Raw genomic sequence first — 16,418 nt, forward strand, 5'->3', positions numbered from 1 at the left:
CTTCAAGGAGTGGTGTGAACTGTTGGTGTCACTACTGAAGAGCTTAGACCCTTCAAAAGGAAGGTCCTCCACTGTATTCTGAACCTCCCTGGGGAAGTTGGAGGATTGTAGCCAAGAGGCTCATCACATGATGATGCCAGTTGCCATCAGATGTGAGGCTGTTTCAGCTGCGTTGAGGGAGGTTTGAAGGGAAGTCTTCACAATCATCTGGCCTTCCAAGATGAGAGCTTGAAACTGCTCTGTTTGATCTTGTGACAGGTAGTCACTAAAATATGTAAATTTAGCATAGTCTGTAGAATCATATTTTGCCATTGAGGCCTGATGATTCACAACCCTAAACTGGAGAGCAGCCAATGAATACCTCTTTTGGCCCAGATGGTCCAGACCAGAGGTGAGCAAACTACGGCCCGCGGACCACATCTGGCCCATGGGACCCTCCTATCCAGCCCCTGAGCTCCTGGCCTGGGAGGCTAGACCCCAGCCCCTCCCCCGCAGCCTCAGTGCGCTGCCAGCGCAACACTCTGGGCAGCCAGACAGCGCAGTTGCAGAGCCGTGGCCTGACCCGGTGCTCCAGGCAGCGTGGCTGTAGCACCACCAGCCACCGGTGCTCCAGGCAGCGCAGCAGGGGAGGTGGGATAGAGGGCAGGGGAGTTCGGGGGTGTGGTCAGGTCGGGGAGGATAGGGGTTGGGGCGGTCAGAGGGCGGGGAACAGGGAGGTTGGATGGGGCAGAGGTCCGGGGGGGGGGGCAGTCAGGAATGAGGGGGAGGTTGGATGGGGCAGCAGAGGGCAGTCAGGGGTGGAGGCTCCAGGAGTGGTCAGGGGGTGATGGATGGGGCAGGAGTCCCGGGGGAGCCGGGCCATGCCTGGCTGTTTGGGGAGATACAACCTCCCCTAACCAGCCCTCCATACAATTTTGGAAACCCGATGTGGCCCTCAGGCCAAAAAGTTTGTCCGCCCCTGGTCCAGACTCTTAAGCTCTTTATCCTAGGGAGTTCATTTGGAATAAGCTTATTGGCTGCTCTAGTTGACAGCATCCGTTACCAAGGAGTTGGGGGTGGGATGGGCGAAAATACATTCTAGTCTCTTGGCCAGTACATAATATTTTTGTTTGCTCTCTTGCAACTAGGCATGATGGTAGCAGGACTCTGCCATACAGTACAGGGTGGTGATTGTAAAATCTCATTAATAGATGACCTAGTCCTGGGGGAGGAATGCACACTGCCCCATAGGGAGTGTTGAGTTGGGGCCATAGACACTTCATCAGGTAAGGAGGAGGACCTTCTAAACCTTTAACTCCTCCTCCTCTCGTCCTGGGGAGGAGATTCGTTGTCTGTTGATAAAGATGGGGCCTCTTATGGGAGGTATCCTATAATACCAGTCTGTGTCTGTAGATCATGGGTTCAGAAAGCCCACTGAAGTGCTGCATAAAGAAAGGGAGTGGGCTTCGCGGGGGTTCCTGCCAGGGATGGCATGGGCACTACCTCCAGAGAATGGAGTTGGAATGCAAAGGAGGCAGAATCCTGGATGGAAAAATCCCAATCTGAGGAATTATCCTCCCCATGTCCTACTAAAAAGACCCAGAGATCAGCAGCGGGGCGGTATCAGTACCAAGCGGGAGAAGACTGTATGCTGGGATGCAGGATAACCTAAGGACACTCTGGCTCGAAATGGTGAAATGGTACCAGAGGGATCCTTTTGGGTACTCCTTATGAAGGGAAACCTAGGTTCCTCTGTTACTAAGAGGGCTTCATGGGAGAGGAAAAAGACAGTTACCTTTTCCATAACTGGTGTTCTTTGAGATGTGTTGCTTATGTGTATTCCACAATAGGTGTGCATGCTCGCCACATGCACCGGTGCCAGAAGTTTTTCCCCTAGCAATACCCATAGGGGAGTGCCCCTAGCGACCCCTGGAGTGGCGCCTCCATGGTGCGGTATAAGGGGCGCTGTGTGCTCCCCCACACTCAGTTCCTTCTTGCCAGACAACTCCGACAGAGGGGAAGGAGGGCGGGATCTGGAATAGACATGAGCAACACATCTCGAAGAACACCAGTTATGGAAAAGGTAAATTGTCTTTTCTTCTTCGAGTGATTGCTTTTTTATTTTCCACAATAGGTGATTCCAAGCTATATCTGTTGGAGGTGGGAAGGAGTTCACAAATTCTCAGGGAAGAGCACAGCCCTACCAAACCCGGTGTCTTCCCTTGTCCGGGAGACGATCGCATAATGTGAGGTGAACGTGTGAACTGAAGACCATGCAGCAGCCCTGCAAATGTCCTGAATGGGGACATGGGCTAAAAAGGGAACCACAGACTGGTCAGCCTTACTTCAGTCCCCAGCAAAATCATCAATCAGGTCCTCAAGGAGTCTATTTTGAAGGACTTGGAGGAGAGGAACGTGATCAGGAACAGTCAACATAGATTCACCAAGGGCAAGTCATGCCTGATTGCCTTCTATAATGAGATAACTGGCTCTGTGGATATGGGGAAAGCGGTGGATGTGATATATCTTGACTTTAGCAAAGCTTTTGATATGGTCTCCCACAGTATTCTTGCCAGCAAGTTAAAGAAGTATGGATTGGATGAATGAACTATAAGGTGGATAGAAAGCTGGCTAGATTGTCGGGCTCAACTGGTAGTGATCAACTGCTCGATATCTAGTTGGCAGCCAGTATCCAGCGGAATGTCCCAGGGGTCAGTCCTGGGGCCAGCTTTGTTCAACATCTTTATTAATGATCTGGATGATGGGATGAATTGCACCCTCAGCAAATTCGCAGATGACACTAAGCTGGGGGGAGAGGTAGATACGCTGGAGGGTAGGGAGAGGGTCCAGAGTGACCCAGACAAATTGGAGGATTGGGCCAAAACCTCCTGAGGTCTCTTCCAACCCTAATATTCGATGATTCTTTCACAGTGCTAACGGGAACCTGAGATGGCAGTGGGGATAATGAAAAGTTACAGTCTGAGTGCAATGTGACCTGAGGTGGACAGTATTGGGAGCAGTGTGGAGGTAAGGTCAATGTGCTCCTTGTGGCTGCATACATAGAAGAGCAGTACTGGAACACTGGTTGAAGAAGGCTTCTTAGGGGTCTCCTAGAGGTCTCCCGTTCCAGTACCAACAATGGTGCCACTCACGGTAGTTTGTTAGAAGACATCTCAGCACGAGGCATACCAAAAGTCTTTTCTGTTGGGTACTGGTATCTTGGTACTGGGGCCTGCAGAAACCTTAGCAGTATTTATACTGGGACGCAAAGTCTCCTTGCTCCCTGTCTTAAAGAAGTGACTTTCCCCTTTTGGAGAGTCTCTCTCCGGGGAATGGGTTTTCTACCTCTGAGTGTTTCACTTCCGAATCCGCCTTATGGTCTTTTGAAGTGACCAGTCTGGAGTAAGTGACTGAGGCCAAGATATGGGGGAAGGGAGTTGGAACCCCCCACAGGTCTCAATGAGCACTCCATCAGGAGGAGCGTCAATCTATCCTCCCTCAGCTTGTGAGATCTGCTTTTAAGCCTCGTGCAGACCTTGCTCTTAGATGAGACCTATGACTCTCCAAGGCAGCTGGGATGCTTTTTGCTGAGGGGGAAAGACCTGTGGCAGCTCTGGCAGGGTTTGAAACCCTGGATCTTTGGCATAACCCAAGCAGGGAGGTTGTAGACAACAAGAGTGAGGGTAGAAGACCCTGACTGCAAAGTGATCAGGGGAGAGGGGCAGAAACACAAACACATGCTAAAGCAAACAACAACAATTAGGAAGAAAATTCTTATTTTCTTAAGAAGATAAGAGCTGAGAAGTTCACAGTGGACACCACTATGCTCTGTCTCGAGTAAAGGGCAGTTGAGAAGGAACTGGAGCAGCGGTATGTCTGCCTCTCCCTATATATTCTTGCATCAGAATCCAAGGATATAAAGAGTGCAGGTGCGGACACTGCTAACTAAAATCTCTGAGCAAGAGCGCATGAACACATGCACATTCTATGGTGGAGCACACATAGGAACAAAGCAGAACTGCACTTCCAACACACCATTTGGCAGATACTGCTTCCTAAAACTGCCTTTTGGAATATATTAGACTCCAGAAATATTTCACTTTATGAGACAGATGTTAGAGAATCTAGCAGGCATGAAAGCGAACACTGATACCATAATGGGCATGGATGCCAGAGCACAAAAGAGAGTACAATGATTTAAACAACATTCTGATAGCAGCTCCAGAGCTGCAATTTTCTGGCCCCCTGAAAGACAACAAACTCTCCACATGTTCCTTGAAAGGAGGGGTGGGAGTAGTACTATTAAAGTGTTATGGAACAGATTACCAGTTTTGTATGCATGTATGCCTATAATGGCTGCAAAGAAGACATATCTGCAAATTGAAAAAAGAGACATTAGGTCTGGCAGATGGATGTACTAGATTTCACAATTTTATGGCCATAGCTTCAAAGCAGAAAGTAATCATAAATCTCTGATTGCAATACACAAAAAGTGGCTTGGAGAAGCACCATCAAGGATATTGTGACTACTTTAAAAAATACAGAACTATGATGTGATCCTGAAGTTCTAACCTGACACCACTAAGTAATGGCAGATACACTCGCAAGAGCTTGTGGTTCCCACAGAGTGATGGGAAAGAAAAACATTGGAATGAATATACAAAGATCACCTTGGAATGACCACATCAAAAAGGAGAACTAGAGAAGTTGTATTCTGGCCACAGATGCATAATGGCATTGAAGAAATGGTGAGCAGAACGGTGAAACGTGACAAAAGTACTGAGATTACTAGCAGAAGGAACCAGTGTTTTGATATGAACTCACAATTTCATGCAGCAAAGTTAGAGTTGACATACTCAACTTTGGGAAGACATGATCACCTGGTTAGAATGGATTATTTTGGTAATTTCCCAGTAGTCACATATTTTAAAAGATTAAGTCTAGGTGAAATGAGTGAACTCTAGGGATCTTCTTGTGTTTCTGGTCCTTTTCAGATTCTCCAGCATGGAACTAGAGAGATCCAAACCCTCAAAAGGCAAGCTGATAGCCATTACCTGCACTTCTTAGGAAGGCCAGACATTCTCAATTGGGAAAGTCTTCTCAAACAACTGTAGAATTCATAGATCTAACTGCTGTTCTAAACATCATAGAATACTCATCATATGATACTGTTTCTGGTTTGACTTGATTTGATTCTTATTTTAATATTAATAACTTCTCTTTGGTGATATGTTTTCTTGATTTGATTTTAGCTTAACAGTTTTAATAAAATTTACAAAACAGATACCGAGTCACATTTATTTCAACGAGCAATATGGGTCTGGAACTTTTGCAGGCCTGGGTGGATTTCCAGCTGGTCAACCTAAAAGCCTGACCAACTCCCCTCATTAGTCTTTGCTTCTCACAGGGGTCATGCATGTTGTAAACCTCTAGTCAAATCAAATCATCTTATTAGAGGATCAAAATGCTCTCCAGGTCTTGAGAGAGAATGATGATAACTAATGACATTTAGAAAAAATTACAATTACTGACTTATGGTACATCATCTGATATAATTGCACATGCATGGAGACACACTGTACTCCTGACAGAATTCTGCACCAATGCAGGGGAGCAGAATTCATATGGCCCTCATATTTCTGTTCCCCTCATGCAGAAAAATTCAAAGAAAATCTGCAGGGGGACACGAGTCTCTTCCCCGCAGCTTAGGGTGCCTGGAGCAGCTTCAGAGATGCAAATCACTGTGGGAGGAGGGGGACTCGCATGCGTGCCTGTGGGGGAGACTATCACCGTCAGGGGGCAGGGTTGGCCAACAAGTGAGAGAGAGACTGTTCCTCTCTCCTGATACTGTGGCTGCAGGGGTGCGGAGCAGGGTATCCAGGAGGAAGGCTCTGTCCCGGAGGTAGAAGTGTAGCAGTCTGCCTGCCTAGTAAAATGTAACTTCTTGAGAATTGAAAAAACAATTAAATATTAGTATCATGTTACTGAAAATTGTTTGTTTATAAGTTAAAGAAAATAGCTTTTGTTAAAAAAAACACATTGTTAATGTTGCTGTTGATGGTTTCTCTGAGGGAGAAATGTAGCAACCTGTCTGCATAGTAACACTGTTAATTATTCTATTGTTAGTTAACTGTTCCCATTCTCAGTAATTCCCCCAGGAGCATAAAAACTTGTAGAAGTTTTAAGGCCCTACATTGCCAGAGTGATGTAAAGCCTTATAAATGACAGTGAGGGAATCAGCTAGGAAGATCTATGCACTTTCTCACTTTTTTCCTGTGCCAAAGTGGTACAATGGGGTTAGATTTTTACTTACCCATTAAAAAAAAAAAAAAAGACTTTTGAGGGCAAATAAAACATTTACCAAGCAGTCAATAATTGTCAGGACAATCAGAACCAAGCACTTCTCAAAGTACCCAGCTAGGTCCAGGACAATGATTAGCAAAACTGTATGACTTTCATGTGTGAAAGTCTGAGCAATTTAAAATGACATTCTACTTCTTTTTTTCTTTCTGTTTGGTGTTCTCTAATGTAATTTAAATGAAAATCCAGGATTATAACTGGAATGGAGGGTACGAGTTACTAAGTATTTGTAACTTAACGTTCATGTGTTTAGGAAATACTGAATAGTTATTATGACATTTTTTCTGTATTGTAGTTCAAAAAAACTTACCAAAACAATTGAAACTGGTGTGATTGTATTGCATTATTTTGACAAATAAAATCTGCAGAATTTTGCAGAATTTGTAATGGTTTGGTACAGAACCTCCCCAAGAGTAACGCTGCCTTCACTCACACATCGAACTCTAGTTGCACAGGTGTAAATGAGTTGAATTTAGCAATAATGAACAAATTTCAAATACAGTAACAGAGCATTACAAAGAAGGCTGCACATTAGAAAAGCAACATAAAATAAACTGATTACAAAATATTGTGATATTAGTCAAAATATTAATAAAAATGACACGATATCAAGCAAAAGATATTAACAGAATTTTTTTAACACGGCAGGATGAAGAAAGTAGGAATATGCAATTCTGTTTTTTGTTGGAACTGAAAGTTGATTAAAGGGAATATTTTACAGTTTTACTGTGGTGTTGTCCAAAAACATACAAGACACTGAGAGGAAATTAAACATGGTCTTAAACAGTGATATTCCTGGGACGCAACAACTTTCATTTAGAAGGATTTTATAACTGTAGGTGATTTGGATTAATCTTAAACTCAGTTGTTAATATAGGCAGCAGCAGCCAAAAGGAGCTGCGAAGTCAGCAGGCAAACTGAACAATGTAGAATGATACTTGCATGAAAAACTTGTGATCTTAGAAAATATATCACACTTTTAAAAGAGGAAAACCTACAGTGTCTTTGAGATCTGCCTCTGTTCCTAGATTTAGATAGATTAAATTGTTACAGACCGAATCTTGAAGTATGAACAGAGGTTTTCTTCAGACCTTACTTGAGCAAGTCTCCCACTGACTTCAGTAGGCGTTCTCCCTGAGTAAGACTTTCAGTAAGGATACTGTAGGATTAATTTTAACATATATATATATATATATATATATATATATATATATATATATATAAATATATATAAATTTACTTTTAGGTTCATGCTAGCCCTCTTCTTAGTTTTCCTGATGAGGACTGAACTTGTTTGGGTATTGTTTCTAATTTGGTAATGATGGTTTCAATTCGCTGCTGCACTGGAGCAGAGTTCTGTATTTCTCCTCCACAAAACAAGAAAAGAAAGGTGACATTAAAGCGTTGAACTGATTTTCAACAGGGTTCTCAAAGTTATTCTTCTAAAACTGAAACAAAGATCTGTTTCACCATCTCTGCTATGAATTTGGGATTGAAATCTTGATGCATATGCTCCCACGGGCTGTAAGACTCAAAAACAGAAAACATCTGTTAGGAGAAACTGATTTAGAAAACTCTGTTTCCATAGGGAAAAGTAGCTCAATAGTTTTATTAAGATTTTTAAACGTCACAATTCTATGATACGAGATACTTTGAATCGCCGTTTAATGCACTGCTTGCCAAAAATTATAATTTTTGTAATCACTGTATATATTCAGTAGATAGTCTCTCTTTTTTCATTTGGAAAAAAGATTAGGAAAAGAAAGAAAGACTGGAAATTCTTTGAGCATTAGACAAAATATTTTTTAATTTGGATTAATGAAAAACATTGAGTCCTTACATCCTTTTCTCTCACTACAGCTCATAATATCTTGCCTGCTGGCTAAAAGGACAGCTGCTGATGACTGCTGCTTATTCCTTGTCATCATGACTTGCTAAAATAGAAGAGGCTTTTCATCAACAATATTTACATGTTTTTCATCAAGTCTACACCAGATAGTCTGCTATATTAGTAAATCATTCAGAAGTAACAGTAACAGCCTTACCAATACAGCTTTCACTTTTCACTTCATATCCTGGTGGGCAGATGCATCTGAATGACCCTTCCAAGTTCTGACAAGTACCAGGAAAGCATGCACCAGGAAGTGCCATACACTCATTAGTATCTTAAAAGAATAAATAGAATATATAAGGATGTGGAAATTTTGAAATTAATGCAACAGTGAATTATTTATGTTTATGTAACAATGGCTGATATTATTGTCATCCACAACAGAGATGTAAGCCAGAGGGTTGTCTTTTATGAGCCTATAGGTTCTTTCCTGACTTCATCGACTTAAGCGAGCTCGGGAAAGGAAAACAATTGACATTATTTTAAACCCTCACACTTTTGCCACCAATTTTCTTAATGTAAGTCTTTTGTTCTCAGTATTCTATCTTAGCTATTCAGATTGTAATATTTACTTCTAAATGGGGCCAACAGTTTGATTATTTCAAGTCAGAGAAGTTTGGAATCTCTGGTTGGTTTAGTACATACCAATGCAATTCTTGCCATCTGGAGTAAGTTCATATCCTTCATTACATAAACATTTGAACGAACCAATTTCATTAAAACATTGTCCATTTCTGCACACCTGACCAAAGAAGGAACTGCACTCATCAATATCTGTAAATAAACGAGAGAGGCTGAGCCTTTCCAAGAGGTCTAACAGTTAGAATGTATATGCAGACACAGTATATACAGTATGGTATAAACACACTAAAGTTGCAATATATAATTCCATGGAAGAGACAAATCTGAGCAGCAAGGGAACAGTTGACAGCTAGTGGAAAGTAACTCTCACTTCAGTACATTAAGGCATATGTTCTATTTAAACAACACCCCCTTTTATAGGGTATTACAATTTTTAAACTTGCAGCATTACATCAGCTACTGCATCTGGAGATGTTCAGTTGCTGCCAAGTGACTCTTTGTGTGATACTAACTTCAGGCACAGAGAAGAAAATGTTACATGGGGCATTTTGGATTTCATCTGGCGTTTCAGATGTGCTCATGTTTTCACTGAACTTGTTTTATTATTTTTCACATTTCTGAAAATGTATATTGCAGACAGCACTGAATCATCCTGCGTCCTGCAAGCTGATTCTGTAGTTCAGGAGACCACAACAAGTGGGAGACTGAGCACTGGTGAAATACCCAATTAGCTCTACAGAGCCATTTTAGTAACATAGATTTAAAAAGACACGTGAACAAGGACAGTGCCGATGGGAAAGTATGGGGTGGATGGAAGGAAAAGTGTGTGCGTCAGGTAGAATAAGATGCTAGCTGTTAATTCTAGTTGGTTTAGAGACAACTTACTCTTTGTTATTTAAAAATATTTTAATTTGAGACTTGAAGATTAAACACTCTTCTATCAGGTATATAATCCTTATAGCTTACTGCAGATGTTTCAACCGTCCTCTGAAACATCTCATACTGGTTTCTGTTGATAACAGAATACTGAACTAAATGGAACACTGATTTGATGCAATATGGCAATTTCTGTGTTACTGGTTACAGCTCAGGAACCATTCTTCTCTTTCCATGCTATTTATTCCATTCAGATATTTGTAGTTGGTTATTATCTCCTTGTGATGAGCTATGCTGTCCTTCAGTGGGCAGGGGCATGGCTGAGGGAGAATGCCATGGGGCTCCAGGGCAGGAAGGCGAATAGTAATGAATGACCCCGGGCTATGAATCAACTTGAGCTTGTTAGCCTCATTGAAAACAGCATGGAGCCATTATGAGAGAGGAGGATAGCTGCTGGGGCTACTGGGAGTGGATCAGCAGCCATTCTGCCACACAAAAGGAAGGGGCGTCTTCTGTTTAAAGCTGCATTCTGTTGCCCATGTGCAGCAAGTTTTGCTTTTTTCCCCTCTGCTGGAGGAGAAAAGGATGTAAAAATGATTTATAGACTGTGTTTTGGTTCTCTCCAGGAGTTGGAAGGAATTTAAAGACTTTCTTCTCCCCTGTTCAGCCTGTGTGAAGGCTCTTATTTTCCCCTTAGAGGAGAGGATGTCAACTGACCTACTCTGTTCTCCAGTCCCGGAAGGCTTTAATCTCCCTCTTAAAAAAGATGATCCAGGAACCATGGTTATAGAAAACTATCAAAAGCTTAGCTGTACTCTGGAAACAGTGGTGACTGTAAAAAGAACGAGGAGTACTTGTTGCACCTTAGAGACTAACATTTTTTTGAGCATAAGCTTTCGTGGGCTAAAACCCACTTCATTGGATGCATGCAGTGGAAAATAAGAAAATGGGTTCAGTGACTGTGGGTAGATGAAGTAATCTTGGGAGGGCAAGAGAGTTTGGGAGGCCAATAGAAACTGCTTCCTTGGCACTGGTGTTTCCCTCTTTCCCTAATACTGAGGGCACTCCCTCTTTCACACTGGCATGGAAGTTCAGCTATGAAAATCTGAGGTGGGCGAGTGACAAGCTATTAGTCTAGAGGTGGGAAGTATAAAGGGAGGGGAGGAAGTCTTAATAATAATAATAATGATAATAAGGGGTCCAGAACCCAAGTTTCCAGAAGAACGCTCTGTGACTTAAGCAAAAAGAAAAAAATTAACTTGTAGACAGTGATATCATGAGCACTTTTGCAATGTATCAACATGAATGAAAAGAGGTACCGAAGTGAGCTAACTTAGAAAAACCACAATTGTAAGAAGAAAATTATTTATTTGAATCACTGGTTCTCAACCTATTTAACTTTGTGGGACACACATGCAGCTCTCTATGTGTTATGTGGGCCGCATCCACACAATATATATACTACTAAAAAAATAAGGTTTCGTATTTGTTATATGACAGCAATATGATTCAAATAGATATAGTACCTTTCTTTCAACACTGACAAATGTCTACCAAGAGCATTTTAATTTAGCAAAATAAGTCAAAACATTCACTGTTAAAATTAATTAATTTACTGTAAGGGTAGCATGGCATGGTGTACTGCCACCCTCACTTCCACAGAGCTGGTCTGAGTGCCCAGAGGGCATACTCCCAGAGCCTGCCTGCAAAGATGGAGAGCACTGCCCAGTGCAGGGTGCCCTCACAGCCAAGGACTGCCCTGGATTTATCCAGCCCTCTCCCCTGCCCCCCACCCCCAGGGACTGCTCCCCCAGCATTCAGACCCCAACACTGGGCTGGCAAATGTGCCTGCCCTGTAGAGACAGGGTGCCCTCTCCAGGGCAGAATACCTCTCCCAGGGACTGCTCCTCCAGCATCCAGCCCCCCCCACCCAGCAACTGCCCCCAGCATCTATCTCCCCCAAGGACTGCCCCCAGCCACCAGTCCTCCCACCTGCAGTCTGTCCCCCATGCACCAGCTGCACCCTCTCCCACATCTCTAACTCCCTGCACTCCCACCCCTTGCCCCAGACCCTGCCTGCAACCCCCACAGCCCTAGCACTCCCACCCCTGCACCACCCACTCTGCGCCTGTACTCTGACACATAGCTCAGCTGTGCAATCCACCCTGTCCACCTGCCACTGCAGACCTGGTGCCAGGGAGCCTGCTCCAGCTGAGGTCACTGGACCTGCGATCTTGCAGAGTAGGGGGGTGCTGAACATCCTGGTCTCCTGCCAATGCTTCTGGGACCGATCCTGCTGGGGTTGGGGCTGATACCACTGGGCCTGATCCTGTGCCACCCATTTTTGTACCCTTTGCTGGCTCTGCACCCAGGTCAGGTCCCCCTCCCACCTCACCCGATTTACAGACCTGAGAACGTCACATGGGCCACAGCTGTGTGCTGACTGGGACGCAAGGGACTACTGAGAACCACTTATTTAAATGTTATTAATGCATTGGGCAAACATCCTGTATTGTAAATAAGGAACAGTGCCATACAACTTGAGATGAAGTATCATTTTCAGCAATGGCCCTGAATCATTGCTATAGCTGAAGAATGCTCAGCACAAGTCTCCAGTGGGAGTGAGGCAAGAGATACTTTGAGCCATATTTGCAACCGCTGAAGATGCTGGACCAGTCCCTGATGTGATTTATGCTGGCTGCCAATGGCCCCCAGGAACCGTCACAGCAGTTGGGGATCAGTTGAGTGTAAGGGAATATCAGTCATGCCTCCTTTCCTTCTATGCCAGAAGCCAAGAGGCGGATGGCACAAAAGCCACTATGGCAGCACTACTCGAAGGTTTCTCAACATAGAGGAATCCTCCAGTGGCTGGGACGGCTTTGCACTATCGGACCAGAGCAAAGCAGTTCCAGTGCACCAAAGAGTCAGGGCTTGCATCTTTTTAAAGAATGACACAAGAAAATTCTTTCAATGATATCCAAAATAATGATTTGTTGAGAAAGTGTTATCTACAGAAGGGCACAAAGGAGGTAACAGTATCATTTTCTGTACTTCCTTGCCTTCGCTAGTACCCTGGTCAGTTTCGACTATGGTTTAGGGGTTTTTTAAGTTTCTTTAAATACCTCCCCATGTGACACCAAAGTAGCAGCAATGAAATTGAAGTACTAGATTAAAGTACTTACCCATACAGTCATTATTATGAGTGAGCTCAAATCCTGGGTAACACAGGCAGTTATATGATCCAACTGTGTTTTTACAAGTTCCATTTCCACATGGATGGCGTTCACATTCATCAACATCTGCAAAGACAAATAAATTTGTAGACAGGAACTTGTCTTCCCAGTTGTTAATATGGTATGCACACAAAAGGATCTTGCAAAGGTTCTTTATTCAAGTATTAGTTTCTAGTGTATTTTTAAGAAAAAATGGCAGTTTTCATGATTATTTTGCAGAATTTTTAAATTTATTTTTTGTAATGTGGAAGGTGAGACTTGAAAATTTTTGTAAGAGTTGGCAGGATCATAGGGATATTTTTACCATATGCAGTTGTTTTCAGGATTTATGTTTGAAACCTTAAAAACTGTTAGTTTAAATTTATGAGAGTTATGAAAAAGGTTACTGTTACTTTTTTTAAATAATCAAAGTTTGGATATTTGGACTTAGAACAAGTCAGTTGCCAAGTACCCTGCACAAATAATTTGAATGTGATTCAACTGAAAAAATTGAGAAAAGGAAGATACACAAGGACACAGCAGCATATGAAGAAGTTTCCAATATTTGTATAATAAGAAAATTGGAATACTTCCTATATTTCCAGAGGGACACTGAACTCCTAGTTAGAGCCAGAATTTACACGAGGCTTATTTACAAAAGCTGCAGAAGCTATATTTGGCTGTTTTCTCAAAGCATTAACCAAAAAGTGACACAAAGGGAGCTGCATACATGCATTACCTGTTCATAATAATATAATGTCTACAATTCTAAAAATCCGAACAGACCAAAAGGTCAAGGACAAGAACCTATGGTTCTGTGATTTATGTATCTTAGTGACATCTCTTTCACATCACCATAAGAGCACAATAATAATAGGGATTTAATCATATTAAGTGCCCTTCAATATGAAGACTTCATCATCACATCTTTATGAACACTGATTTTATATTTTATTCAGTGATGTGTAGCCCTGAAGAAGAAACAAGGATCAAGCATATTTTACTTCAAAGCACTTTCTTAAAGGAAATTCTAATTTGTCTCATTGATACTTAATATATGAAATCAGTACTTTAATAGAAATATAACCTCCTAATACGATTCAAATTCTAGATACATTCCATTGTCTAGAACTCAAAGCATATCCCTTCCATACCCATGCACATGGTTTGGTCTTGGGATGCCTTAAAACCATTATGACAGATGCACTGGTAACCTCCTTGCATATCCACACACATGCCATGACTGCAAACATTAGGAATTTCCAAACATTCGTTGCGATCTACAACAAAAATATAAAACACGTGACATAGATTTTTATCATTCATTTTTCACAAACATGTTTTTACAAAGTTAGTAAATTATTTAAATCATGCTCAGAATTATTCATAACCAAAACGGAATCATTACAAAACTGATTTTATAGGAACTTTCCTTTTGTCTATACATTTTGAGGTCTCAAACATATTCTAGCAACAGCTTGACCTCAAGGAAGTTGTTTTAAAATCTCATGGAGTTTCTTATTATGAACAGAAAAATATGGCTAGATCGTAAAGTTTTTACATAGTTTTGACAAGCAAACTAAAAAAAAAAAGTTTCTCTTGCATCTCGACAGGAAACATGTAAATGTGATAGATACAAATGGATTCAAGCAAAGCAGTGGAATCAACTGATTTCTTACCAATACAGGCACCATTAGGTGAAAGTTTGAAACCTGCAGCACATTCACAGCGGTAACTCCCAGGACTGTTGATACAGTCTGCGTTTCGCTGACAGAGATTGTCTCCATTGCTACACTCATCAATATCTGAAACAAAGAATCCTAATTCAAATGTCAAGTGCCACAATATATTTATTTGGTCTAGAGTACAGATATTTTTAGTGCCATGGAAGGATAACATGGAGAATGGAGATTCTGATCCTGAATTTCCTCTCACTTGCACCAGTGTAAGCCAGTCAACAGAATGAACTGAAGTTAATAGAATTCCAACAATGAAAAACCAGGGTTAGGAAAGAATCAGACCTTATGGATCTAAGCCCTGTTGCAATAATTGGGCCTACAAATTTACCCTAACTGTAAGCTTAACTATAAAAAGTACAAATTCAAGACATATTACAATAACCTATAACAACATATGTTAATGAAATAAGGTGCAAAAGCAAATCAAAAAGGCTACATTAGTCCAAACAAAAATGCCTACTAATATAACTCAGGGTACCTATGTAAAAAATTGGTAAACAAAAAAAGTGCAGAACTGAAAATCAATCAACTGAAATTAGGCCTAACTAATAAACCAAGTAGGATGGGCTATTCCACCCACCAATCCCTTTTTGGGTCCTTAAAAAATGATTTGGGGAGAAAAACTGGCAACTGGAGCAAGCTTCATTATCATGGCTGCTATCCCCACCATCTCCTGAGACCTTAGATCGGATTCAACCTAATCCTGAGAGATGTCCTGATCAGCCCGGGCCAGAGAGAGACACCCAGATGACACCGAACCTCCAGCTAAATCTCAAACAGCATCTGGCATGTGAGACTGTCTGTCCTTTGTCTGTCCTCCCTCCCTCACCCCAAAGTCCTTTTCCTTCTATACCTTATGGCTTCTCTTTCATCACTCTCTCTCCTTGTTCCTTTTGTCTAATAGGAGACTGGCTTAGTTGGTCAGGACTGTATATCTTTTAACACAACTGAAGTCTGTGCCCATAGAGAAGCAGCAAAAAGCAGTGCCCCAAGCAGCCCAGTTCTGGTACAAGTTTGCTAGGTCAGGGAGTGGCTGATAAGACCATATGTGGTGCCTGTGCTTTTCCAGTGGTAAGGTTGTAAGTGAAACTGTGAAGAGCAACCACAGTAGACAGTGGCTGCATTTTCTCTTTGTTGTTCTTTTCGCTTTCCCTTTCATGTATATTTGTCTTGTTTTATCTTCTTAGGAAATGGAATCTGACTTTAATAACAATAGCAACAACAACATGTCCAGCCCATTTTAACTAAATATTTCTCTTTTCCCCACAAAAGGACAGTTATTACCATCTTCAATGCCATCTTAAAAAAACCCAGTCAAACAAGGGTTTTTTTTCTTTCTAAAAACTCTCTCCAGATAAAGGGAAAATATCCTAAAGTGTGTTAATAAACTAAAAGCCTTATTTAACACATTACATTTCTTTAGTTGTTCTTCTGTCTTTTCTGTATCTTTAAGATAAGGTTAAAATGATTTTTAATGGTGTGTTTGCCATGGTACTAAGCAGACTAAGGTCAGTATGCCAAACCCTAACCTTTTTAAAAACTGTTTAATGCTGAACAGTTTAAAAGTCATGTTAACACTTTTGACTCTTTAGGTCCATAGATTCCATCTAAATTAATACATTTTATGTCCCTGGGTGAGTCTAAAGGGTTAATACATACTCAAAAAGCTGGCAACTTGGCAAAAAGACAATTGTTTTAAAGTTGGTTTAAAAAACAAGGGTTTATAAACAAAACTAGGAATTTAAAATGTGTAAAAAAACTGGTAAGTTCTTGACACAA

The 16,418-nt window shown here is 41.7% G+C and overlaps 1 protein-coding gene across 2 annotated transcripts in view; it reads right to left on the minus strand.

The window, feature by feature from the left end:
- The window catches only part of FBN2 (fibrillin 2), a 254,961-nt gene that overhangs the window by 38,806 nt on the left and 199,737 nt on the right, over nt 1-16,418 (minus strand). For both annotated transcript variants that reach the window (XM_048851711.2, XM_048851710.2), the window contains exons 44-48: nt 14,580-14,705; nt 14,055-14,180; nt 12,871-12,987; nt 8,876-9,004; nt 8,385-8,504 (exon numbers count right to left, since the gene is read on the minus strand). In XM_048851711.2, the coding sequence (XP_048707668.2) occupies nt 8,385-8,504; nt 8,876-9,004; nt 12,871-12,987; nt 14,055-14,180; nt 14,580-14,705 (618 nt within the window). The remainder of the gene's footprint in view (nt 1-8,384; nt 8,505-8,875; nt 9,005-12,870; nt 12,988-14,054; nt 14,181-14,579; nt 14,706-16,418) is intronic.

Source organism: Caretta caretta, chromosome 5 (genome assembly GCF_965140235.1).
Source record: "Caretta caretta isolate rCarCar2 chromosome 5, rCarCar1.hap1, whole genome shotgun sequence".
Classification (NCBI taxonomy): Eukaryota; Metazoa; Chordata; order Testudines; family Cheloniidae; genus Caretta; species Caretta caretta.